The sequence below is a fragment of the Silene latifolia genome, chromosome 11 (assembly GCF_048544455.1).
Source record: "Silene latifolia isolate original U9 population chromosome 11, ASM4854445v1, whole genome shotgun sequence".
NCBI classification, from domain to species: Eukaryota; Viridiplantae; Streptophyta; class Magnoliopsida; order Caryophyllales; family Caryophyllaceae; genus Silene; species Silene latifolia.
This window is the reverse complement of record NC_133536.1, coordinates 1,649,852-1,677,461: the sequence shown is the minus strand read 5'-3', so window position 1 is coordinate 1,677,461 and position 27,610 is coordinate 1,649,852. Positions and strand designations below refer to the sequence as shown.

General features: G+C 41.1%; 2 protein-coding genes across 2 annotated transcripts; both read left to right on the top strand.

Moving 5' to 3' along the window:
* Positions 1-992: 992 nt before the first annotated feature.
* LOC141610589 (WAT1-related protein At4g30420-like) lies at positions 993-27,447 on the top strand. The gene is made up of 7 exons (XM_074428753.1): positions 993-1,117; positions 1,506-1,622; positions 3,656-3,902; positions 3,997-4,155; positions 4,996-5,147; positions 26,136-26,461; positions 27,332-27,447. Exons 1-6 carry the CDS (start codon positions 1,071-1,073, stop codon positions 26,320-26,322), a joined length of 909 nt encoding a protein of 302 aa, XP_074284854.1. The 5' UTR covers positions 993-1,070; the 3' UTR covers positions 26,323-26,461; positions 27,332-27,447.
* On the top strand, positions 26,470-27,279 carry LOC141612571 (uncharacterized). Its single transcript, XM_074431382.1, has one exon. The coding sequence runs from the start codon at positions 26,470-26,472 to the stop codon at positions 27,277-27,279; it is 810 nt and encodes a 269-aa protein (XP_074287483.1).
* Positions 27,448-27,610: the final 163 nt, after the last annotated feature.

Sequence of the window (27,610 nt, the reverse complement as noted above, 5' to 3'; positions counted from 1 at the left end):
TTGAAAGTGGTGACATTTTTTGCCCCTACCACCCCACTTGTTATTTGTCCTATTAGAAATGTGGTATTGTATTTGGCCCGTCTTTAGTTATAGACGGATATATGTCGTCTATAATGAGATTTTGTGTGTACTCTAATAGAAAGCCTGAAAATAATGTTTGGATTACAAACGATTTTAAAGCTTTATTTATCTATATATGTTGGACTCTTCCTAAGCTCCCATTCCACCCAACTTCTATAAGTTTGGAAGCTCCCAAATCAAAATCAAAAGCGTTAGAAAAATGGGAGCATGGGATGATTATTCACCGGTTGCCGCCATGATAACGTTGCAATTTGTGACGGCCACCAACGCGTTATTGAACCGGGCTTCCTTAGTGGCCGGAATGAGCCCTATGGTTTTTACTGTTTATAGACAGGCCATTGCCGCTCTTTTTACTTTTCTTCTTTGTTACTTTACAAGGTCCATTTCTTTTCAGTTCCTACCTTACTCAATGTTCATTTATAATTATAAGACCGTTGTACAGAAGAAGAGGGTAAGGTTTAATACTTGCAATTAGTTTCGTGATATACGGTATAAATGTGTTATATATAAACCAATTTTTTAAAAACTTGTTCAGGTTTTGATTCCACAATTTTTTTGACAGTTAATGTATTATACAACTGGTTGTATATACAATTTATTCAATGTAGTTGAGCTTTGTTACAAAGTTGTCGAGCTTTATTAACAAAATTATCGAGTTATGGTACAAAGTTATTGAGTTTAACAGAATAATTATTAAACTCAATAATTTCGTAAAATAGCTCAACAACTTTGTGTAAGAGCTCAACAATTTTGAGGCGGTTGTACAATGCTACTAATTGTAGGATAGTATTTGCGCTTTTTTGAAACACATTTATTTTGGATAGTTTGGTTGTTTGAATATGAGTTAATCATCATACTATAAGTCTATAAGATATATTATTGCTTCCATCATGAGACGATCTCATATAAAAATAAGTCGATCATTAAACTTATCTAATGGGACTATCTGATGCTTTTGAAGGGGGAAATCAACTAGGAGTAAATCAAGTATGGGAAGCAAGAGCTTCCTTTTGATCTTCATTTCCGCTTTTATTGGGTATGGTTAAACAATAGGTCTTGGTATAGACGGGTGGGGCGAACAGACGGGTAAAGACCTCTAATAAAATGGGTAGGGGAGACAAGGTGGGGCACCCCCCATGTGCTTCCCACTTTATGACAAATGGGTATTTTATGAGGGGAAATGGTATCCGTCTATACGTATAGACGGATAGTGTCCGTCTATAATGAGAATTTGTGATGGTTAAAATGTTTTTATGACATGGACACACATTAAAAATCTAAATAAATAAAAAAAGACCGATTCATAAAATTTTATTATGAGAAATTAATGAGTGAACTCACATTATTTATCAAAATAATAAATGAAATAATTATGTGAAGGTTTTCTCATATGGATTCCCATTTTTAATACTCCTCATGGACAGAGTGGTATTGTGTCAACTGCTCTACTACCAAGGACTTTACATGACAAACTCATCAATTGGAACTGCATCTACTAATTCAACTCCTGCAATCACCTTCATCTTTGCCATTGTTCTTGGGTATGTATGGTAATTTGATTCCATATTAATAATTTTTTTTTTTTGCAATTGTAAAATCAAACTATTACATTCTCATTCTCTATATAAGAATAAGAATAAGGATTATGAAAAATTTTCCCCCAAATACATCCACTCAAATAAGGAAATAAATAAGATTCTTCTTCATTAACTCTTATCCTTTCATTAAAATATAATATTTTCATTAAACTCTAAACTATAATATTTTAGTTAAAACAAAATAAAAATATAAAATTATAAATTACAAATTGCTAAATTGTTCATTGGTGCTATTATAAGAGAATGGTTTGAGAAATTTATAAAATAAAATTATTTTAAGACATTACTCAATTCGATTTCTTGATTAGTTTGGTAGATTAATTTTTTTTTTCTAAAATCAAAATATAATAAGCTGAGATATGAAAATCAATGAGATATCAATTTCAAATCTATAAGTACCACATTAAAAAATAAAAATCTATATATACCGTGCATATAAGACTATGTACATCAATAACATTAAAAAATTGGGTGTTATAAATAAATTAATATTGTCACCATTTTACTATTCTTCCAACTCAATAACATTCATCCTCAGTTTTTTCACCCCATTAATAATCACAAATACTATCTTACAACCAGTTGTATATTAGCATTGTACAACCGTCTCAAAGTTGTTGAATTATTTACACAAAGTTGTCGAGCTATTTTATAAGTTATTGAGCTAATTTAAAAAGTTATTGAGTTTAATAATTATTCCTCTTAAGCTCAATAACTTTGTATTGTAACTCGACAATTTTGTTAATAAAGCTCGACAACTTTATAACAAAACTCGACAACATTGAAAAGGTTGTACATAAACTACATACAACCAGTTGTATAATCTACTAATTGATTAATAATTGTATTATGACACTCATTTTTATTATTTTATTATATTACATCATGTAGACTCTTTAATAATTACCCAATAGATAGTTGACATGTGGGGAGGAGGGAGAGAAATCACAATGTCATAATCCAATGTCATTATTCTATTATTATTTTTTGATGATTTTTTTTGTCTTCTTTTGATGAATGTTATTGATAAACATAGTCTAATGCACAGAATCTAGACTAGTATCCCTTTTACCTGATTTTTTTTTTTTTTCTAAAATAGGGCCCAAAACCCAAAAAATTATCAAAAGGGGTTACGATGAAACTTATTACCAAATCTGAGTCCATGTCAACTCCGAAACTAGGTTTGTATTGAAGTGGCTCACCCCCTCATGCTCATCGGATAGTACCCTTTTTAGTATTACAAAAAAGGTAACATAAGGAAAACAGATAAGTCGCTGAGAGCCTCTACGATTTGAACTAAACTCGCCCAGCCCCTCAATGACGTAATCCCAAAAAAAATGGTATGTAGCATAGTTTTTCGTGAAGTGCTTCAAAGGTAATAGGGGTATCATGAGCATGAACTGCGTAGATGACGAGCTTGTAGATATTATAGTCAAGGCCACGAAGGACCTTAATAGTGATGACTTCTTGGTCTATGGGTTTTCCAAGCCTTGCAACTTCATCTTTACAACTTTTGATATATAGATTGCATATATTCGGATACAGTAAGGTTGTTTTGGAAAGGGAATTGAGACGGTCTTTTATTTGGAGAAGACGTCCACGAGATAAATGATTGAACTTTTCTTCTTATTTTTCTTATATGAGAATATAGGATATTACCTAGTATTCCCTTTGTCCGGTCATTTGTTGTCCTTTTTCATTTTTGGGTATCTCAGTCATTTGTTATCTTTTCTATTTTAAGAATAAACTTAATGAGTAATTTGATCATTGATACTCAATTTGTTCCACTTGTCATTTAGTAATTGGATCTCTCCTCTTTTCTTGGTCTTTGTGTCAAAACCAAAGGACAACAATTGACCGGGACGAAAGTAGTAGTAAATTAGTAATGTAGTAGTCCGTATTATATTTGTGAGTTGGTCTCACACTTATTTGGTCTATGTGGAACCCTTGATTAACTAAACAGATGTTATAAATAGAATGGAGCAAGTGAGTATAAAAAAGTTGAGCAGCATAGCAAAGATTAGTGGGACAATTATCTGCGTTGGTGGAGCAATATGTATCGCATTGATAAGAGGCCCAAAGATATTAATAAACATCCAATTTGCCAACTTTCTCGTCCTAATTAAATCATCATCATCATCATCAAATGATCATATTTGGATTTTGGGTTCTCTATATTTGTTTCTAAGCGCAACTTGTTGGGCTATTTGGCTTATTATGCAGGTAAATAAATTTCACTTTTTTTTTTATCGTCTTACAAATTACAAGTAAATAATTTTAATGATAATCAGGGTGAATTTTAATTCTTGATATATAGGTCCCAATTTCAAAATGTTACCCGGATTCTCTATCATTCTCTGCTTGGACATCTTTTATAGGAATGTTACAAGCTTTAGCCATTGCCGTCTTCACAACTTCAGATCTGAAATCTTGGAATTTGACTTCGCCTCTTGAACTTACTTCATGTTTCTTTTCGGTGTGTAACTCATTTATTCCCTTTCTTTTTACATCTACTTGGTTATAACCACAAATATTGTCCTACTACCAGTTGTATAATAGCATTATACAACCGCTTCAAAGTTATTGAGCTCTTACACAAAGTTGTTGAACTATTTTACAAGTTATTGAGCTATTTTGCGAAGTTATTGAGCTTAATAATTATTCTGTTATGCTCAATAATTTTGTACCATAGCTCGATAATTTTGTTAATAGGGCTCGACAACTTTATAACAACGCTCAATTACATTAACTAAGTTGTATATACAACCAGTTGTATAATACATTAACTAGGTTATAACTAGGGTTTTTATTTTAAAACTACGCTAAATTTAAGGGTGTTTTATACTTTTATTTATCTTTGTCTGAAAACTATCTATGTTAAGAGTTCATTTATGATTTTCTTTCCTTTTTACAACAAAAAATGTACAAGTACGGATCTTATTTTGATTTAGATAAGAGAATGAGGGGTGGTAAATGTAAGTTTTCTGGAGAAAGGAAGAGATAAATCAATTTAATTTGGAGGTGTGAAAATGGAGAGAATTCATAAATAAAAGTTGTCTTAAGCATATGAGATTCTCTTAGGATAGGTATTTTTCAAGCAAAAAAAAAGGTAATGGAATACCAAAAAAATAAAAGTATATTACTCGTAGTCTTTTTACAAATACGTAGTATAAGCTTATATTTGACCAAAAAAAATAAAAGTATATTAGTCTTTTTACAAATATAAGCTTATATTTGAACAAAAAAACCTTTAAAAATATACAAGTACTTGAATATCTGTGAGTGAGTATTTAATATTGTTTCCCCCTAATTGTAGGGAATAGTTGGATCTGGAGCAAAATACTTCATCCACGCATGGTGTATAAAAAAGAGAGGGCCATTTTACTCATCAGTATTTGGACCTTTATCTACTATACTAACCACCGGGTTAGAGTGTATAATTCTTCATGAAAACCTTTACGTTGGCAGGTAAAAACATACTAATAAATAAATTCAAAATAAATTTCAAATAAATTCATAATAAATTGTTTTACTAAATGCATGCTTTGACAGAACCAAGAATTGAATCACCTACGGCTAAATGTAAGAATTATATTCATTTCCAAACAAAAAAATTGAACTTTTGCTACACCATCCTCTATCAAGTTGGATAAAAACAATTCAACTTTCTTTATACTTTTTACATAAAAAACGAACAATTTATCATAGGTTTAGGAAGATGCCACAAAAAATACTCCGTAGAGTAACTACGGTGAAAGGATTTATTTGTGACTAGATAATCAACTAATCCCTCTATCTCAGTTAATAGTAACCAGTTTTTCTTTTTTAAGTGGAATTTTTGGATAATAGAGATTGTTTAGAAAATTATTTGGGGAATTATTGTCCGTTTGAAACTGTTTTGCCTCAATGGATCCACGTCATCACTTTTTATTTTTTTCCAGTTTTTATACGAAACCGCTAAGAAACCTAACGAGTTTTCTTTTATATAAAAGGCGAAACCGCTAGGAATCCTAGCGGCTTACCATATCACTACCATTTTGTAGTGTACTTAATGCAAGTTGTTGGAGAAAGCTAAGAAACAAGCCGCTGAGTTTCCCAGCGATATGCCCTACATTTTTTTTTTAATAAAACAGATAAAGCCGCCAGGTATCTTAGCGGCTTATCCTCTACGCTATTTTTCTAAAAGCTACAGATGTTTGGACGATGACATTTTGTAAGGCCGCTAGGTTTCTTAGCGGTTTTGTATAAAAATTGAAAATAAAAATAAAAAGTGATGACGTAGACCCATTGGGCCAAAATAGCTTGAAACGGACACTAATTCCCTAATTAGTTTACTAATGAACTCTCATTATCCAAAAAATTCTTTTAGGTGTCTAGGTCAATAGTTATCAGTTCTATTTATAGTTGATTCTATCTTGTAAATTGTCCATCTTAATGTGGACAGCGGGCCGCCCACGGGGGCGCTTGGGACGAGGGGAGCTCGGAAACAACAAGCGTTTGCATTTTGTAAGGAGTCGCCACCAATTTTTATGGGAAATTGGAACCGTTCGAATACCTCGTGTCATGTCAAGACACAAAGTAGTGACATGAACACTAAGCAATCGTTACCCTTAGCATTCTATGTCTAGAATGACTCTCGTGGATGCCAATGAACACGGGTGCTCACGGAGATCTGGAGTAAGGGGTGAGGGTACGTATTAGGAAGCTCTTTTGATCGAACACCTAATCCCGCCCGCCTCGATAGCGGCCTCTACTAATGATTAGGGAAGTTATTCATACTTGATATATCGTCGGCTATATGCATGCAATGCAACATCCAAGTTTTAATCCTAGCATGTGAAAATTAATACTAAGTCGGTGAACAATTAATTAGCATACAATTAGGTCGAAGTTGGATTTAATATTGATTTACATGTGAAAAACATACGAATGATAAAAGAAATACAATAATTATAAAATTACAATAAAGAAAATTACAATAATTACAACGAATTAGGCGATTTATGTCGAAAATACCTTTAAAACGGATAATTTAAGAAAAAGGAATAAAAGAATGAAAACACGACAGATCAGAAGGTGATAATACGAATATTAGTTGATTAATACGTATTAATTAAACTATGGTCAAGGCAGAAAAGGAGTTCAGAGACAGAAATCACCCTGGAACAGGCGCAGCAGACACTGCGCCCTTTGGAAGAGCGCGCAGCATTCTTTTCTGTTCTTCCAAGGGTGAGTTCTGGCTGTGAAGCCGGAACTGCAAACCGTTAATGTTGATTGTTAATTTTAAAGGATTGATTGCGATATTTGACTCGGATGAAAGTGATTAGCATGTTATTTACATATGATTGAGGTCATAAAACAGTAAACAATGAAACATGAATGAGACGGATTAAAGACGGATTAATTATGTGAAGGGTCGATGTTAATAAATGATTGATTAGACTAAACAAACAAACGAATTAATTAACTAAACATGACGAACTATCAATGAATATGGATGCAAATATATCAACGATGAACTCCAGAAACTCAATATGAACGAAATTGAACTTCTAAAACCCAGATTTGAATATTAATGACGAAAACCCGTAAATATTGATTATCTAGGATTTAAGTCGGAACAATGATGAATTAAGCATATTAATGATGAATGAACAATTATATACATGTGAATTGATATGTTATTATGATGAACGAATTAATAGACGAACAAAAGAAAAGAAATAACACAAACACAAACACGAATTACAGAGGACGGAGAAGAAGAAAAGAAGCAGGAACTGCGGCAGCCTCACGAAGAGGCGCGGCAGGTGCTGCGCTCCTTCGAAGAGGCGCAGCAGTTGCTGCGTCTTTTCTCGACGTCTGTCTACTGGAAATCCGCAAAAAAGGTTTTAAAGACGGTTTTAGAAATCGGTTTTAATGGTGTATTCGACATAAACCTTACAATTGTTATACAATAATTAAAAAAAACAATAAATAAAAGAGAGATTAATACACCCTCAGACTTACATGTTGACGAAACGAGAAGAACTAAGAAGATCGATTAGTGATGCTCGACGCGAATGTAAAGAAAGAGTGCCCTCGAAAGAGGAAAACGATTTAACAAGTTGATTAATTAGATTGATTGAGTGTAGTGGTCAAATTGGTCGGTCATGCAACGGAGAGGCTGGTACCCGGAAGGATCCGAGCTTACGTGGTCGAAGGTTCAAGCACGTAGGCGCCAATTAGTAAGAACAAAGTCTAGAATGCAAAGGGAGAAGAGAAGGGCGGACACTCGCGTGAGAAATATGAGGAGCGAAGGCTCCTATTTATACTAATCACACGGAGGAATAGGGTTTCGGAGACTCTTTGGAAGTGAATCTCGGAAAGATATAAAAAAGATACGTAAATCATGCAAAGAAGGGCCTGGGAAGAGGCGCAGCAGCCACTGCGTCTCTTGGAAGAGGCGCGACTGCCTGCTGCGTCCCATTCCCGAGGAGGTTTCCTCCCCGTTTAAGAAAGATTTCCGTGTTTAAGTTATGGTAGGACGGATTTAATTCGATTATCTTTTGAATATTACGGGATATTATTTGCCAAAAGATAAAATTTGAGAAATATGGAATAGAAATATCCGGAACATTCCAACATTCGACTCGGGATTTAACAGATTATCGAAAAATGGAGACGGTTTTTGACCCGACTCGAATGTACTCTAATTATTGCCAAAACGACCGTATCGGCACGTAGATGACAACTAAGAGGTTGACATTAATTTTTTAGCAATCACTTGACGATAATCTTACGAACTGTCACTAATCGTTCCGCGAATCAAACATGCGGCCCAATCATCACCGGGTGGTTTGCGAGGGGTGCAGAAACGAGGTGTCTACAGAGCCCCCACTTTGACTGAGGCTTGGACAAGGCGAAAGTCAAAGTATAGCCATCAGGTCAATCGAAGATTACAACTCGACGACTATGGCGACGCGAGGCGGCTCAAGGGGTCTGAACCAAGGACCTGTCGTCGGGAACATTTTAGAGTCTGTCGACTATCGGGGAGGGTCGTTTAAAGTCCATTAGACTACGTAAGGAGGCTCGCCAACCATAAGAAGAGACCATACCTGAGACTTCTTCTCGAGATGCTTTCGGAGGTGCATAAGAGCTAAGGTTAAGCGTAGGAGCTAAGGGTAAGTCCTAAAAGTTATATAAGGATTGGTGCTAGGGTGTGGGACCCTAAAAGAAAGCATTGACGGGAAGGAGGTCAAATATAAGTTTCGACCTAAGGGGTAACTAAGTTTTGGGTATAGGAACTTCTGGAGAATGACACCCTGTCGGACTCCGCGGGAAACGAGAAATATTGGAAGCAGCAGGACGTCGGTAGAAACTGCTGGGGGAATCCGCTTGCGTTGGTCTCAAGCGAACTCAGGCAAGAAAACTTGAGGTTGAAGTTGAATTTGCTTGCGTCGGTCTCAAGCGAACTCTTGTTGGGGAATACACCGACGATTAGGGACATCTTGATCGTCGGGGAAGAAGGTCTTGAGTGAGCGGTACTGCAAAATACCATCACTGCTAAACAAAATGAGCAATACTTTTAATACTTTGCTGCGAGGGATAAAATGAATTTGGACGATACTGCAAAATATTGTCGCGCTGGATAAAATGTGGGCCGGAACGAAGAAATCGTCGAAACGGACCAAAATGATACAAATGTCATCGAGGAAGAGGCGCACCAAAGATGGGCCCACAAATAACGAACTCATAACGAATTTTCGAAAATTCGTAAGGAGGGAACAAAAGGAAGAGGCGCAGCAAGAGCTGCGTCTCTTGGAAGAGGCGCAGCGCCTGCTGCGTCCTTCCCCCCAATTTGACAATTCTGCGTAAAAACGCGAAATCAGAAGGGTTTTAATTCATTATTTCGAAACACGAATCCTTCAATTTCTCTCTCAAATCTTCACCATTTCCGTCAAGGTTGGATTCAAAAGCTTGCTTGAAATATGACTAATCGAGGTATGTGTTTTAATCTTGCATTAATCATCCGTATTCGTCGAATTTTGAGCTGCAAACATTAGGGTTTTCGACCTATTTACTCGAAAATTTGGGGCTTTTCCCCCAAATGGATTTGTCTTGCCAAATTGATGCTAGAAATGGATAGTAGGCAATGTTAGGAACATAACCATGTATTCACTTTGAATTTTCATCGAGTTTTGAGCCCTTGAGCGAATTTTGAGACGGTTTCACAGCTAGATCGAAAATGGCTTCGAAAACGACCTTAGGATTGCCCATTCGTGATGAAATTTGATATTTGGGACCCTTGGATGATGGGTAAACTTCCTGTCATCTCGGAATTTTGGTTGGTGACAACTTTTGCAGGGCACCTTTTAGGGCATAACCGCCATTATAGCGAAATGCTGCCGAATTTTCGACTCGAACTCGGAACTAGGCTTTGATTTTGACTCGACTTGACCCAATTTGTCACACGAGTGATCGGGTTGGTGAGAACACGGCCAAGGATGGCCAGAAACGGACAGTCTTCAGGGCTCCGGAGGCTCGAAAACTTCTTAACAAAGGCTCGCCGTCACGTGACGCGGCCTAAACTTGCTTTAATGTTGCAGGTGATGATGCTTCCACTTCCGGGAGGACTCCCATGGAGGTAGACGCCAGTGCGGTTGAGGAGGCTCTGGAGCAGGCTTTCACCGACGCGGTGATGGCTGCCGCAGACGAGGTTCCCGAGGAGGAAGCTGCTGAGGAGGAGGAGATTCCGCGACGGGCCCACCTCGGACGAGGGGGTCGTCAGCTGAGAGGAGCTCCCACGTGGGCTGAGACCTGGGAGAGTAGGCACCTTGTGTGGGCTGCAGAGGGTCACTTGTCCTACAGGACGGTGAAGAGCTTGGTAAATAGGAATTCCCTAACTCATTACTTACCCTCTTTCTGTTTTTTGCTCAAATTTCCTTCAAATTTACTTCAAAATTAAAGATAGCTTTATTTCGAATCATAATAGGAGGCCGGGAATATCCGGTCGTTCTCGGGGTACACGACGGCGATGGAGCACTACGAGCGGCTGTCGGAGGAGGAGAGGGCCATGATCGAGCGTGGAGCGTTCGGTCCTCTGGTTCAGGTCTGGAGGGATATCGTGAAGAGGAAGTTGCGGGCCAACCTTAGCCTGGTCCGCGCTTTCTTGGATCGATTTTGGGATACGACTTCCACGTTTCACCTGCCTTTTGGTGAGGTGGGAGTCACCTTGGAGGATTACGGCATGATTTCTCGGTCCGCCGTGCGGATCGAGGAGATGGTGTGGCCGGAGATTGGCATGAGAGCGGATTCGGCCGAGGCGAGGAGGTTGATCGGCCGGAACCCGTCGCCGAAGGTCGTTGCGGTGCGGGTTTGGTACCCAGTACCTATGTTCGAGATTACTTCGCGGGGAAGACCCCGTTATCGGTGGTGATCGATGGGAGGGAGACGGCTCCTCCTCCTTGTGACCGAGAGAGGGTTCGTCTCGTGGCTTTGGTGGTTCTTGTCTTCGATTTACCTCGGAGACAAGGGTGAGAGGTCTGTCGACGAAGCTTCTTCCCTTTCTTGCGACCCGAGCTCCCTAGGGCGTTGGGATTGGGTCACTTCTTTGGTTTTGCGGTCCTTATCCGTTTCATGAGGGCCATGGTTCGTCCGGAGTTGATGGAGAAGGGGACTTCTCCCCGGCGCCGTCGGACTGGGCTATTGTTGGAGGTATGAACCTTCCCTTTGATAGCAAAATAAATCCCTTTCTTTCATCAAAGATCGAAAGATCGTCATTGACTATTCCGTTTTACAGGCGTGGGTGTACTCTTACTTCCCGGGCCTCGCGCCCAAGAGGACGGAGCCGTTGGAGAGGGCCTATCCCGTGGTGAGGGATTGGGTCATGTGCCGGACGAAGAGCAAGCGTTCTTCTCACAATGTCTACCGGCGGGATGTGAACGCCCACCGAGAAGCGTGAGTATCCCGTTTGTATGCATTTATACTTCTTTCCCTTCATCTGATCATAGGAATGATCTCTGTCTTTATCTTGTTGCAGTGGGTGCCCAGACCTTGGGCGGAGTATGCCGAGGCACCTCCTTTTGTTGCTTTGAGGTCCTTCGACCTAGGAGCCCGAGCCTCACCGTTGTTGTGGACGTCGATGGGTCCTGTGTGGTACTTAGGCGAGCGTTTGGCTCGTCAGTGCTCTCGGGGCGCGTTGACGGTTCCCGTTGATCCTCCTAGGACGATGTTTAGGAGCCTTCCGAGGCCGAGAGGGAGGCGGACTTGGCCGGTGCCGTGGTGACGACCTCCTTCGCGCTCGGTGAGGACTACTCGGCATTCCTTTACGGGAGGTTGGCGTACTGGCCAGTAGTGGTGAGTATCCTTTTATTTGACTTTGGGAATTTCGATGAAGGATCACCGATTAATGAGAGTCGTTTGTCTTTGCAGGAGGTTGAGGCGGCGGGCATCGAGCCCCCAGTGTATCCCGAGACTCTCGAGTACACCGACGCGACCGGGAGGACGACGATCTCCGAGTTGCGTGATTTTGACGTGGCTGTGACGGATGCTTGGCCTCGACGATCGGCGAGATCGATTCGGAGGGTGAGCCTCTGGCTTTTTCACCTTTTGCGTAAGAACACATTGGATTAAATTTGTTCAATTTGCTGAGAATTTCTTTTGAAAACGCAGGTCGCGCCATCTCGGTTCGTGGCACTATGGAGGGTGGCCAACCGGTTGCGAGCTACCGCCATCGAGGCACTCGTCGGTGGTCGAGGTCGTCAGGTATGAACCTTATTTGATCTCTTTTGACTTTTTGATTTCCAGTTTTGTTTTTTTTTTTATTTTGTTTGAATCGATTGACATGAGCCAATTTGCTGCTGTTCTCAGGCCGATCGTGAGTTGGAGCGAGAGTTAGCCCAGTCCCGGGAGGAGACGGCTCGTTTGTCGAGAGAGCTCGAGTTTCGGGATGCCGAGATCGCTGCTCTTATGGCGAGGGTTGCCGAGTTGGAGGGTGCTCGTGATGAGTCCGCGTGGTTTTTGTAGTCTTGATTTTGAACATTTTTGGATTTTGTTTGGGGCGAAGCCCCCATTATTTAGACTTGATTTGTTTGGGGCGAAGCCCCGATTACATCTCTGATTTGTTTGGGGCGAAGCCCCCGATTGCTTGTACATTTGCTTTTTGTTATATATACGACGGCTTTGAGTGCCTTTTGCTTTCTTTGGGTTGTGTTGTTTGTACCGCAGTTAGCTTTTGGACAAGTTTGGTAGACAACGGTTTGTACCGTCATGCTGCCGAAGTTTACATAGAAAAAACACATTCATTTACATTTTTATATACACATAAGGCCTTTAATTAGTGCAAAAAAATGAGACTCGAAAAGAACGCGAAAATGCAAAAATTTTGCCGGAAATGACCGGACGGTAGGGAGGGTTACCCCCGCAAAAAAAGAAAAAAAGAAATATATAAGTTAGAAAATGAAGAAAATAGAAATGAAATGACTAAATAAAAGTGAAAATGAAAAAAGAAAGAATTAAAATGGAAACTAAATATAAAAATGGCCGAAAATGTTGACGTCGCCTCGAAATGCGCGTTCCTGGATCAAGGAAACCTGAAGCATGGTAAATTTCGCGGATTTACCAAAATAAAATCCCGTAGGAATAGGAAATTATTCGTTTATAGAATTAGGAAAGATCCAAACACGGAAATCACAGAAGTGATGCTAGGGAAGAGGCGCAACAAGAGCTGCGTCCCTTTGAAGAGGCGCAAGAGTGCCGCGCCTGCTCCTTCCCAAGCGTCGGTTCGACAGATTTTTGGAAACAGCAATTAGTATAAATAGAAGCGTCGATGAAGCTTTAAATCATACAATTCTTCCGTCTCTTCTTCCTCGATTCACATATAAAACTCCCCATAAATTTTCAAGAGAAAGTTATCATCATGAATACTCTAGAAATTCTCTTGAAGGAATGGACTAACGAGTTTTCGAATATTGAGAAACATGACATGGGTGCTTACAACCTTGGGTCTTTGTTGAGTTTGAAGCTCATTAAGGTAGTAAAGCCGTTCTTAGATGCATGTCTTGATTATTGGGATCCAAATTATCATGTTTTCGCGTTCCCAGGAGGTGATATTTGTCCTTTTCCGGAGGAAATTGCTGCTATTGGCGGGTGGGACCCTGAACATTTACCTGCCATCCCCTCCACTTCACAAGGGTATAAGAGCAAGTTTAGAGACTTGCTTGGACTTACTAGGCTTGAGGTAGATCGTCTTGTTACTTCGAAAGGCGTGCGGATGCTGGACTTTATGGATCGATTCATCAACAGGGCCGACCCTACTGTCTCTTATGTCGCTAGAAGGAGAGCATTTGGCTTCTGTTTGCTTCACGTTTACGTCTTTCAGGGACATGTTGATGAAGATTTGAGAGGTGATCCCCGCCTATTGGGTCTCGTTGAGCAAATGGAGCTGCGCAGGAGCCCAGCTTGCTTGTGCTTAGGGGAGATTATCTTGGGCTTGGATAATAGGAAATCCAACCGCGATCTTCCATTCTTGGGGAGTCCCGTCATCTTACAGGTAAAAGACACCCTCTTTTTCTTTTTCGTTGTTTTTTTTTTTTTTTTTTTTTTTTTTTTTTTTTTTGGGTGTCTAATACCTGTTTTGGTAGGTTTGGCTTATGGAACGGCTCCGATTGCTCGAGCCCCCAGTTCATGCACTTTCCTATCATGCCCGTATGATTTCGATGAGGACGAGGTTGTACATGGTGGACTTCACCCGGATCTGTGACTATTGGAAGAACAAGCTGAAGAATGACGATGGCCCTTTGATCCGGTGGGTTGTACCGTGGTGGTATCTCAAGTCTGTCACTGGAGTGTCTTCTTTGGATCCTAGGTCCGTGCGCATCCCTGGATTGGAGTTTATGGTATGCATCTTTCCTGAGAGGTTGATGAGGCAAGTCGGGTTGAAGCAGATGATTCCTAGGCTTGACACCGTCCCGCAGACTGCCATGGCATTGACTACCGAGAGCCGAAGAGAGTGGGCTATGAAGTGGGCCCAAAGAAACATGTGGTTCCTGAGTTTCTCCTCCAATGCCTTGTGGGTGTCGGATTCTTATCTGAGATGGAGGAAGGCCGCAACTTCGGAAGAGCGTGAAAGACTGAGGAAGCGCGAGCCCGTTGACTACAAAGTACGCGAGGGAGAGAAAGAGAAGGAGAAGCATCTGACCGAAGGAGAAGAGGAAGCCGGGTTCCAAGTCATTCATCCTTCGAAGAAATCGAAGACTACTCCTGTCGCAGAGGTGGTGGTTGGCAAGAATGGGAGAGTCAGGCCTCGAGAAAGACCGTTGGTGATTAGGTCTGAAGTGGTGCAGGAGCGCCCGGCTCGAGGTCGTGACAAGAAATATGACAAGAACGACAAGGGCAAGGGAAAGATGGAGGAATAGCCCAAGTCTTATTATTATTATTTGATTATTATTATTATTGTTGTAATAAAAGGAGGGATTTTTAGAATCCTAGCCTAGTCTACTTTTATTATTTGCCGTATTATTATTATTAGAAATTGAATGAAATAAAAAGGTTAAGTGGTTATGAAACCGTTGTTATTTTCTTTAATTATTCTTGTCGAATTTCAAATGCAATGCAGATGTTCTTCTATTTACATTTTAAATAAAATGGTGGGTTGAATCCTTTGAAGGATTGCCTACGTATTCACTTAAAAAAAGCGAAATCAAACCCTTGCGCGTAGTTCGAGTAAATGTAAAAGAATAATTGTTCGAAGCAAGAGCTTGTAATGAACATAGAAAATAAGCATGAGCTTTTGCTTACTCGGGAGGTGCGAATTTAGTTTGTTAGATGATATGAGGATGACAAGTTTGCCAAGATGCAAGAGCACAGTGACATTCAGATGGGCCAGGGGCCGTTTATTTAGTGCTGCAAGAGCGACACGTAGGTTTACGCGAGGCGCGTTTCTGTTCTATCCTAGGCATAGTACCGTTTCAGTTGGTCGAGATTTGTGGGGTTTGAAAACTCATTCCCATCTAGGTCTGTGATTCTAACCGCACCCCCTGGGAGTATTGATTTGACTAGATATGGTCCGGCCCAGTTAGGTTTGAATTTTCCCCTTGGGTCGACAGGTAAAAGAGCTCTGACCGATTTGAGAACTAAATCTCCTTCTTTGATGTTTCTTGGCCTAACCCTTTTGTTGAAAGCTCGTTTGATACGTGCTTGATATGTTTGGACATTATGTAAGGCACGAAGCCTACGTTCATCCAGGAGGATGAGTTCTTCATACCTATCCCTCTTCCAATCGGCTTCAGGGATTTGACTTTCGAGTAGAATACGCAAGGATGGTATTTCTAGCTCGACTGGTTGTACGGCCTCCATACCGTAGGTCAAATAGAAAGGAGTGGCCCCAGTGGGCGTCCTGACGGATGTTCGATACCCCCACAAAGCGAAGGGTATTTTGCTTGGCCAATCTCTGTAATTGTCAGTCATTTTCTTGAGGATTGTGACGACATTCTTGTTAGCCGCTTCTACCGCGCCGTTAGTCTGTGGTCTATAGGGCGATGAGTGATGATGCTTGATCTTGTACTTGGCTAGCAATTGTTCGGTTTCGGCTTGGAAGTGGGACCCATTATCGCTGATGATCTCATGTGGGCAACCATATCGGCAGATGATGTTATTTTGTATGAATTTGGCTACATTTTTGGCCGTAAGAGCGGTGTAGGAAGCCGCTTCTACCCATTTGGTGAAGTAGTCAATTGCTACTAGGATGAAACAGTGACCTCCTGTTCCTGCTGGGGTTATTTTCCCAATTATGTCGATTCCCCACGCGGAGAATGGCCAAGGAGATGTCATCGTATAGAGCAACGAAGGAGGGACATGCTGTACATTCCCGAAGATTTGGCAATTGTGGCAGTGCCTCACGTATTTGATGCAATCGGATTCCATTGTGGTCCAATAGTACCCTAGACGTGTGATTTTCTTTGCCATCATAGGTCCACTCATATGAGGACCGCACTCTCCATCGTGGACTTCTTCCATCACCTTTCGTGCCTGTGAATGATCAAGGCAACGCAGGATTACACCAAGAGGTGTTCTTTTGTATAATTCTCCTTGCATGAGGACGTATTGTGAAGCTAGTAGGCGTATAGCTCGTTGTCCCCCCTTATCCATATCCGGTGGATAGGTACCATTGAGCTTGAAGTTCAGGATTGCTTGGAACCAGGGTTCCTGTGCGATTTCTTCTTCATCGGTAATTTGATGGACATACGCCGGCTCTGACCGTCGTTCGATACACAAAGGCATTTCCATCAAGTAATCTGGCATATTTATCAAAGATGCAAGTTTCGCAAGAGCGTCTGCAAATTGATTTTCCTCTCGAGGTAGGTGCAAGTAGGTTACATGATCAAAGAATTGAGCGACTTGGTCAATCCTAGCTTGATAGGGTGCTAGGCTTTCGCTTCGGATTTTCCAGGATCCTGTAACTTGGTTGATGATTAGTGACGAATCTCCATGCACTCGGAGGTTTTTGATGCCTAAGCTTACTGCCGCTTGTAGTCCAATTAAACAAGCCTCATACTCTGCGGCGTTGTTTGTCACCTCGAAGTCGAGTTTGACAGCGATCGGTGTATGCTCACCTTCAGGAGAAATGAGCAACACTTTTATCCCAAATCCTCTTAGGTTTGATGCTCCATCAAAGTATAGGTCCCAGGAGTCTACATCTGTTTGAAGTATATCCTCGTCGGGAAATGACCAAGTATCTATGGCTTGTGCGTTGTTGATGGGATTTTCTGCGAAGAATTCGGCGACGGCGCGACCCTTTATTACTTTTAGTGGCACGTATTTGAGGTCAAATTCTGAGAGCATCATGGTCCATCTTGCTAGGCGTCCATTGAGGACAGGTTTCTCGAAGAGGTATTTGACTGGATCCATCTTGGAGAATATTTTGACGGAGTAGCTAAGCATGTAGTGGCGTAGCTTCTTTGTTGCCCACACAAGAGCGAGGCATGTCTTTTCGAGTTGTGAGTATTTGCACTCGTATTCCAAGAACTTCTTACTTAGGTAGTAAATAGCTCTTTCTTCACTTCCTACGGTTTGAGCTAGCATAGCACCCATGGCAGTTTCAGTTACCGTGAGATACAAACCAAGAGGTTGATCTGGTTGTGGTGGCATGAGCACTGGTGGTTTAGCCAATATCTCCTTGATTCTGTCGAACGCCTTTTGACAATCATCATCCCACATGGTGTGGTCTGTCTTTTTGAGTTTCTTGAAGATAGGCTCGCAAATCATCGTAAGTTTCGATATGAATCGACTTATGTATTGAACTTTTCCCAGGAATCCTCTGACTTCTTTTTCTGTTTGAGGTTGTGGCATTTCAATCAGAGCTTTGATTTTCGAGGGATCTATTTCTATACCTCGTTGGCTAACGACGTATCCTAGGAGTTTGCCAGACGTTACCCCGAATGTGCATTTCTGAGGATTGAGTCTCATGTTGTACTTCCGTAGCCTTGCGAAGAACTTACGAAGGTTCGCAATATGTCCCTCTCTCTCTTTGGATTTGACGATCATGTCATCTACATATACCTCAACTTCTTTGTGCATCATGTCATGTAAGAGTGTAGTTGCGGTGCGTTGGTATGTAGCTCCAGCGTTGATCAATCCGAACGGCATTACTGTATAGCAATAGGTTCCCCATTGGGTGACGAACGCGGTCTTGTGCATGTCTTCCATGGCCATTTTGATTTGGTTATAACCCGCATATCCATCCATGAAGGATAGTAATGCGTGGTCTGCAGTATTGTCCACCAATATGTCGATGTGAGGTAGAGGAAAGTCATCTTTCGGACTTGCTTTGTTCAAATCTCTAAAGTCAACACAAACTCGGATTCTCCCATCCTTTTTGGGTACGGGTACTATGTTAGCTACCCAGTCAAATACTCGGAAACTTTGATGAACCCGGCTTTGAATTGCTTATCCACTTCTTCCTTGATCTTTAGGGCCCATTCTGTTCTCATCCGTCGAAGCTTCGTTTCAAAGCTTGAAACCCGGCTTAATCGGAATCCTATGTTCGGCAATATCCCCGTCGATCCCTGGCATGTCTTTGTAGGACCAAGCGAAAACGTCTTTGAATTCATTTAGGAGGTCTATGAAGTCGGCCCGTTCGGTAGAGCTCAAGGTAGTCCCTATCCTAAGTTCTTGGGGTTCTAGTTCGGTTCCTACATTGATGGGTTCGGTGTCCTCAATTCATCGGTCCCCCTTCCCTTTCCCGTAGTATTTCTTTGGCTACGTAGGAGGTATTTCGGTCAACTCGGGTTTTGGTCATCCTCGGTATCATCATAAACAATTGCACTCAAAATAACGCAAAGAGTAAGCAGAACCCGATTTATTCATATTAAGATTTGAGTAAAGTTGAAACAAAGAAGCCAACCGATCCAAGGTCACATAAAAAGGAACGATAGTTGGGGCATTTCCCGAACTACTGTGACTACTTGAAAGCAAGCTAGGAGAAACGAAAGGAGTGGGGGTGACGACAGGAGTAGACTCTCTAATGACTTCTCTAGACTCTGACTCTGACTCCGACTCCGACTCTGATTCGAACTCGTCGTCTCCTGGCTCTTCTTTGAACATCTCTCCTTCTCCAGTGGTGAGCTTGAAGAGTCTTCCTTGATTGTTGGTCCATTTGATTGATTTTCTCCATCCTTTCTGCTGCTTTGTATCGATTTCTGTGATTAATGCGGTGGGGTTGAAGCGATCGTCTTGAAGTATTGTAGTAATGATCTCATCCTGCGCGGCCCTAACAAATCGGTCCTCTCCAAATAGGAGGCTAACAGCTTGTTCGTCTAAGCAAGGTGCTTGACGGGTTTTGACGGTAGGAACCGTTTCTGGAGGTATGAAGTAGCAATCGTGAAAGATCTCGATTCCGGCTAACTTCCTCTCGAGGTAATGCCAAGGTTCGGGAAATCCATGAAAGAGTTCCGAACTTCCTTCTTGAACGAAGTACCCATTCAAGGTGGGGGGATATGGCCTCATTTGGACTCCTACATACTTGCGATTTTGGACTTGAGCAAGCATTTCGAGAACTTCTTCAGCTGTGGGTTTGTACCCTAGTCCAAGTGGTATTCTTGATGAGTTGCCTTTATTGTATGGCGCGAAGGTGTTCTTCCGAATTGGGTTCAAAGGCATTCCAGGGAAGTATCCCTGATTTTTGAGTATGTGATTGACCACTAAGTTAGAGTAGGGATTGTAGTACAAGGGTGCCAACTCGCTTTCTATGACACTTACACTTTGGAAGCCCCCAAGTTCGTATATGGGATCCGCAAGGACTTGATTGCTTGATCAAGTTTCTCGATTATTGCCTTGATAGGCGACGAAGTGATTGTCACAACTTTGCCATTGAGTGGGATCTTGATCTTTTGGTGAAGGGTGGATGTTACTGCTTTGGAAGCATGAATCCAAGGCCTTCCCAGAAGTATGTTGAATGAAGCTTCGATGTCCACTATTTGGAAGTTGACCTTTCGCTCGATTGGTCCCGTGGCTATGGTTAGGCTAGCAAGTCCAACCACTTTTCGTCGCGTACCGTCATATGCGCGTACACCTTGACTTGTAGGTGTCCAATCCGACTCTTTCATGTCCAGTTTATATGCCGTTTTGAGGGGTATGACGTTGACCGCGGAGCCATCATCTACCAATGTCATTGGCACATTTTTCTTTAGACAGATGACAGTGATGTATAGAGCGAGGTTGTGACTAGCGCCAAAAGGTGGCAAGTCTTCGTCTGAGAAAGTAATAGGATTACTTAACTTCGGTGATTCTTGGAAGACCAAGTTGACTACATCTTTGGGAGTAGAGTTATGTGCCACATTCAATTTGGCCAAAGCTTGCAGTAAAGCTTGGCGGTGTGGAAATGAGCTTGCCACTAGTTGCCAGACTGAAAGATCAGCCTTGGTTCTTTGTAATTGCTTGAGCAAATGATCGGTGGGATCGTCTTCGTTGTCATTTGGTGTGATGACATTGGTTGGACTGCTTTGAGTAGTACTTTGGTATGGACGGCCCGAGCGAGTTAGGTGATCCACATCTTGGTCTTCGCCATTTTGGACTATCTCTTTTACCAAAGAGTTTTCAATGAGGTATTCGTCTTCATCGTCATCGGCCCAAACCCCATTGATTGCGGCTAGTTCCCTCATTCTCATGATGTCACTTTCTAGTCGTATGATTTGATCAACTAGTCTATCGACCAAGGCGACTACTTCTTGCATAGTGGCATTTTGAGAGAAGGTCAAAGGCGCGCGTTCTTTAGGCGTTGCCTTGGGATCGCGTAAGATCATTACCATATTTTCTAATTCCCACACTTGTCTATCTACACTCCTTGCCCACGCGATGAAGTCGGAAATGGTAGGGGAGATGGTAGAGTGGAGTCTTTCCTTCTCAATTGCATGAATTTCATTTTCGGTGGGAGAAATGAGATGTGAGCAATCTAAGGTAGATTCGTCACTTGTAATCACTAGAACTCCAAGAGGATTCTGAGTGTTGTTGGGCTTACCTCCTGGTGGAATTGGAAGCCGACCATCTTCAATCATATCTTGAAGCACATGTTTCAATTTGTAGCATTTTTCTGTGTCGTGCCCCTTGCCCCTATGGTATTCACAGTAAGAGTTTTCATCCCAAAACTTGGACTTCCTTTCGGGTTCAGGAGTAGGTCCAATGGGTTGGAGTTTGCCTTGCTTCATTAGCCTTTTTAGAGCATTGGAGTACGTGTCCCCAAGGTTTGTGAACTTCCTTGGTGGGCTAGTTTTCTTGGATGGCTCGAGAAGGTTAACTTCGTCGGTCTTGCTAGTAGAGCCGTATGAACGACTTGTGGACCCTTGATATCCTCGACCTACCGTTTTGGACAAGAGCCCTTTGCGGATGTCATCTTCAATTCGTGTCCCCAACACGGTTAAATCTTTGAAAGTCTTGATGTTTTGATATCTCAAATGGTTGGCATATATGGGCTTGAGATTGTCCACGAACTTCTCCACAAGAGTGGCCTCATCTGGACGTTCTACTAGTTGAGTACTAGTCTTCCTCCACCTACTTAGGAAGTCGGTGAATCCTTCTTTGTCATTTTGGGTAAGAACCTCTAGAGTGCGCATGTTGACTTGGATCTCGGCATTATCCGCGTATTGTTTCGAGAACTCAATGGCGGCGTCCTCCCAAGTAGCGACCTTTTTGTGATCTAAAGTGTAGAACCATTGCTTTGGGATGGTGTCAAGAGATGAAGGAAAGATCCTTAAGAACATCTCGGGTTTGATGCCTTTGATAGACATGTAGTCTTTGAAGGCGCGAATGTGGTTCAAAGGGTTCTCATGTCCTTTAAACTTAGGGATATCCGTCATGCTAAAGTTAGTGGGCAATTTGGAATTGACGGCCTCATACTTTCGATTGTTCTCCCTGTAAATGTCATCCCCCTTAAGGTACATCAATTGCTCCTCTAGGTATTGGAGTCTTTTCTCAGCTGCAGTTGTCCCTATGAGAGGATTCTCACCTTTGGACTCGTCATCGGAAAAACCTAGTACTTCACTTTTAATGGGAGGTAGCTTTCCCTCTACATCAAAGATGCGGCCTTCGATAAGCTCAAGGCGGTCATAGGTTTGTTCTTGAGTGATTTGCATTTGGGTTATCGCGGCTAGGATTCGATCATTACTCTCTTGAATTTGCTGGAGGTTTGTATCATCACTTGACCCAGGCATCTTGGAAACTGGATAAGAGACCGGCGACGAATCAAAACACGATCGACCATTCCATCACATTTGCTAAAAGAGGAAAAGTTTTGACTTGTGAAGTGGGTGTGTGCCACTTGTGTTGAGTGAGTTTTGAAGAAAGACAAGGTCTTTGAAAATGTGCGTCCTAAGCCAACTGTAGTGTAGTTGTAGGAGTGGACTCGAAGTGAGGTTTGAAATGGGCTTGTGGCCCGAATTTTGACACGACAAACGGACAGGGTTTTGACCGGACTTTGTACTAATTAAAGGCCCTATTTTCGAAATTCTTGATTGAAAACGGGTTTTGATTTTTTGAAAACTCGTCATGGTTTTGTTTAGAAATGGTGATCACATAAGGTTTTGCATATTTATACAAGCATTATAACGGGATGCTGAGTGCTTTTAGAAAGGTTTTGGTTTAAAGGGTGGGTTGCCATACCGAACCATCAAACCCGAAGTCTGTGGAGAGGCTCGTGCCAAACAAGAGTAAGGCCGATTCCTAGTCCATTTCCTCAAGTAGTGAAGGCCCTTGATACAAACAAGAGTAAGCATCATGGTATGGATGACGTCAATCGCTATCCATCCTTAGGCCCAAATAAGAATTAGGACCGTTTAGACGGGACGATTGGTCAAATGGGTTGGGTTGGGCCTAGGAAGGCCGATTAAAACGGTCTAGGAAGACCGAGTTATGAAAACCGACAATTGTCTTGTACAAACTTGTTCCCTAACCTTGTTCGAGTTTCACCCTAGCTACACGTAAGTGTATGTCCCCAGCGGAGTCGCCAAACTGTGGACAGCGGGCCGCCCACGGGGGCGCTTGGGACGAGGGGAGCTCGGAAACAACAAGCGTTTGCATTTTGTAAGGAGTCGCCACCAATTTTTATGGGAAATTGGAACCGTTCGAATACCTCGTGTCATGTCAAGACACAAAGTAGTGACATGAACACTAAGCAATCGTTACCCTTAGCATTCTATGTCTAGAATGACTCTCGTGGATGCCAATGAACACGGGTGCTCACGGAGATCTGGAGTAAGGGGTGAGGGTACGTATTAGGAAGCTCTTTTGATCGAACACCTAATCCCGCCCGCCTCGATAGCGGCCTCTACTAATGATTAGGGAAGTTATTCATACTTGATATATCGTCGGCTATATGCATGCAATGCAACATCCAAGTTTTAATCCTAGCATGTGAAAATTAATACTAAGTCGGTGAACAATTAATTAGCATACAATTAGGTCGAAGTTGGATTTAATATTGATTTACATGTGAAAAACATACGAATGATAAAAGAAATACAATAATTATAAAATTACAATAAAGAAAATTACAATAATTACAACGAATTAGGCGATTTATGTCGAAAATACCTTTAAAACGGATAATTTAAGAAAAAGGAATAAAAGAATGAAAACACGACAGATCAGAAGGTGATAATACGAATATTAGTTGATTAATACGTATTAATTAAACTATGGTCAAGGCAGAAAAGGAGTTCAGAGACAGAAATCACCCTGGAACAGGCGCAGCAGACACTGCGCCCTTTGGAAGAGGCGCAGCAGTTGCTGCGTCTGTTCCAAGGGTGAGTTCTGGCTGTGAAGCCGGAACTGCAAACCGTTAATGTTGATTGTTAATTTTAAAGGATTGATTGCGATATTTGACTCGGATGAAAGTGATTAGCATGTTATTTACATATGATTGAGGTCATAAAACAGTAAACAATGAAACATGAATGAGACGGATTAAAGACGGATTAATTATGTGAAGGGTCGATGTTAATAAATGATTGATTAGACTAAACAAACAAACGAATTAATTAACTAAACATGACGAACTATCAATGAATATGGATGCAAATATATCAACGATGAACTCCAGAAACTCAATATGAACGAAATTGAACTTCTAAAACCCAGATTTGAATATTAATGACGAAAACCCGTAAATATTGATTATCTAGGATTTAAGTCGGAACAATGATGAATTAAGCATATTAATGATGAATGAACAATTATATACATGTGAATTGATATGTTATTATGATGAACGAATTAATAGACGAACAAAAGAAAAGAAATAACACAAACACAAACACGAATTACAGAGGACGGAGAAGAAGAAAAGAAGCAGGAACTGCGGCAGCCTCACGAAGAGGCGCGGCAGGTGCTGCGCTCCTTCAAGAGGCGCAGCGATTCTTTGTCTCTTTTCTCGACGTCTGTCTACTGGAAATCCGCAAAAAAGGTTTTAAAGACGGTTTTAGAAATCGGTTTTAATGGTGTATTCGACATAAACCTTACAATTGTTATACAATAATTAAAAAAAACAATAAATAAAAGAGAGATTAATACACCCTCAGACTTACATGTTGACGAAACGAGAAGAACTAAGAAGATCGATTAGTGATGCTCGACGCGAATGTAAAGAAAGAGTGCCCTCGAAAGAGGAAAACGATTTAACAAGTTGATTAATTAGATTGATTGAGTGTAGTGGTCAAATTGGTCGGTCATGCAACGGAGAGGCTGGTACCCGGAAGGATCCGAGCTTACGTGGTCGAAGGTTCAAGCACGTAGGCGCCAATTAGTAAGAACAAAGTCTAGAATGCAAAGGGAGAAGAGAAGGGCGGACACTCGCGTGAGAAATATGAGGAGCGAAGGCTCCTATTTATACTAATCACACGGAGGAATAGGGTTTCGGAGACTCTTTGGAAGTGAATCTCGGAAAGATATAAAAAAGATACGTAAATCATGCAAAGAAGGGCACGGGAAGAGGCGCAGCAGCCCACCGCGTCTCTTGGAAGAGGCGCAAAGACTGGCTTGCGTCTATTCCCAGGAGGTTTCCTCCTGTTTAAGAAAGATTTCCGTGTTTAAGTTATGGTAGGACGGATTTAATTCGATTATCTTTTGAATATTACGGGATATTATTTGCCAAAAGATAAAATTTGAGAAATATGGAATAGAAATATCCGGAACATTCCAGAACATTCTGACTCGGGATTTAACAGTTATCAGAAAATGGAGACGGTTTTTGACCCGGACTCCGAATGTACTCTAATTACTGCCAAAACGACCGTATCGGCACGTAGATGACAACTAAGAGGTTGACATTAATTTTTGAGCAATCACTTGACGATAATCTTACGAACTGTCACTAATCGTTCCGCGAATCAAACATGCGGCCCAATCATCACCGGGTGGTTTGCGAGGGGTGCAGAAACGAGGTGTCTACACTTAAGACGGCAGTATCTATTTAGGGGGTGTTTGGTCGGAACTTTTGGAATGAATTCAATCCATTCTAGTGTTTGGTTGAGGGTTTTTGGAATGGAGTTAGATACCCAATGGATTCTAACTCCATTCCAACCCTTTCGAATCTCATACCCATGTTTCCACTCAAGTTTCTAACTCCATTCCATATTATTACTACCCTCTATATCCATTCCAGGGTCGAACCAAACACTCATGATGAGCAAGTATGAGGTTCTAACTCCATACCATTATGGTATCACAATCCATTCCATACCATTCCAATACTTCGAACCAAACGCCCCCTTATCGGATTATAACCCACCTAGCTAGTCTTGCTTAAGATGGCACAAGGGTATAAACGACAAACCTTTTCTTTTACCTTTTTCCAATACATTATGCTTTTGTCATATTCATCCTACATGGTTTTATTTGACCCGTTTTAAGGTAGAGACGGATAGTGCCTGTCTTAAACAAGAATTTGCGTAACCCATATAACCCTAGAATGTAAATGTTTATTATCAGCTTACTCGGCGCAACTGCAGTCATTATCGGGCTATACGCTGTATTATGGGGTAAATCCGAAGAAAGAAAGGGAATTTGTCATTCCACGGTAGAAGAGAACCAAACTGAAGAATACATAAACTCAGGAAGTGATGCAGAGCAACCACTATTGCAAGGTAACCCTAACGTCGCCGATCGAGTTGTTTAGTACTTACATGGATGATGGATGTTATGCTTAGGTCGACAATCGAGTTAGTCGGTTCATATACGCAACGCACGTTCAAGATTTGTTGAAAGTGATGATTTATGAGATACATCTACGTTTCATGCATTACTAGTTGACAGCTGTACACCTATGGAAACTCTGGAGCATCTTTTCCGTGATTGTTTTTTTGTTCAAAGATTATGGGCGGGCAGCTATATTGGGATAAGAGCTGAAAATTGTACCTTCATGAATATCAAGACCTGGTTGATGAAGTGGTTGCAATTTCTTTTGAAGACGGAGGATAATAAGATTGGGGTGATTTCCTTTCTTTCTACCCTTTGGACTATTTGGAGAGTAAGAACCAACAATTGTTTCGGGGACTCAAGAATGAATATGATTGGTGCGATGAAGCTCTATGAGACACAGTTTACCTTTGCTACCGCTGCACATCAGCAAAATGAGAATGACATTCCACCGGGTATGCCATTTTTAGGGGCTCAAGATGAACTAGATCATTATAAACAACAACTTAAAGCAGGAACTACAATTTGGATATTACATACATCGACTTCTTGCGAAATGGCTACAATCTATGTGGACGGTTCCTGGGATCCGACGAGAAAAGCGGGTTATGGATGGACCTGCTCAACATCAAATGGGTATACAACTACTCATTACGTCTCTGGGTTTGCCCAATGTGCAGAACAAGCAGAAGGGAAAGCCATTTTAGAAGCCATGAAGTGGGCTCTTGATCAAAATTTGCTCCACATCACCGTCCATTCCGACTGCATTAACATGCTGAGTCACATTGCAGCGGGTTCATCCAATAATCATCTTACATGGACGACTACAAAGGATATCTATGCTTTAGCTTCTATGTTTCACTGTTTCTCAATTTCGTTTATTAATAGATCCTCTAATGTACTTGCTCATAGATTGGCAAATTGGGCCCGAGCTTGATTTGTCATTCTACTTGTCAAAAAAAAAAAAAAAAAAAAAAAAAAAAAAAAAGGTTCTTATATTTTTTAAGAAAGGTAAACATTTGTGATATAATTATATGTATATCTATCTTATTTTATATCTATACTAGATTTCTAACCCGGGCGTTGTCGGGTCATGTCTTATGTACATACAAAATACTCACATTTATAAAGTCGTGTGTGCGGCAAACGTGTACGAATGAAAATTTGAATTTTAACTAAATCGATTTTCATTGGTTTCTAAACTGAATTGTTCTAAACTCGTCTGTAGAAGTTGATAATTGTATTGATTAATTGATAATTACAAAGAT

Excerpts from the sequence above, each read along its gene's own strand:
- LOC141610589 (XM_074428753.1), top strand. The coding sequence starts at position 1,071 with ATGGGAAGCAAGAGCTTCCTTTTGATCTTCATTTCCGCTTTTATTGG. Across the intron at positions 1,623-3,655 it reads ATCTTTGCCATTGTTCTTGG|AATGGAGCAAGTGAGTATAA; the intron begins GTATGTATGGTA and ends TGTTATAAATAG. Across the intron at positions 4,156-4,995 it reads TTACTTCATGTTTCTTTTCG|GGAATAGTTGGATCTGGAGC; the intron begins GTGTGTAACTCA and ends CCCTAATTGTAG.
- LOC141612571 (XM_074431382.1), top strand. The coding sequence starts at position 26,470 with ATGGAAACTCTGGAGCATCTTTTCCGTGATTGTTTTTTTGTTCAAAGA.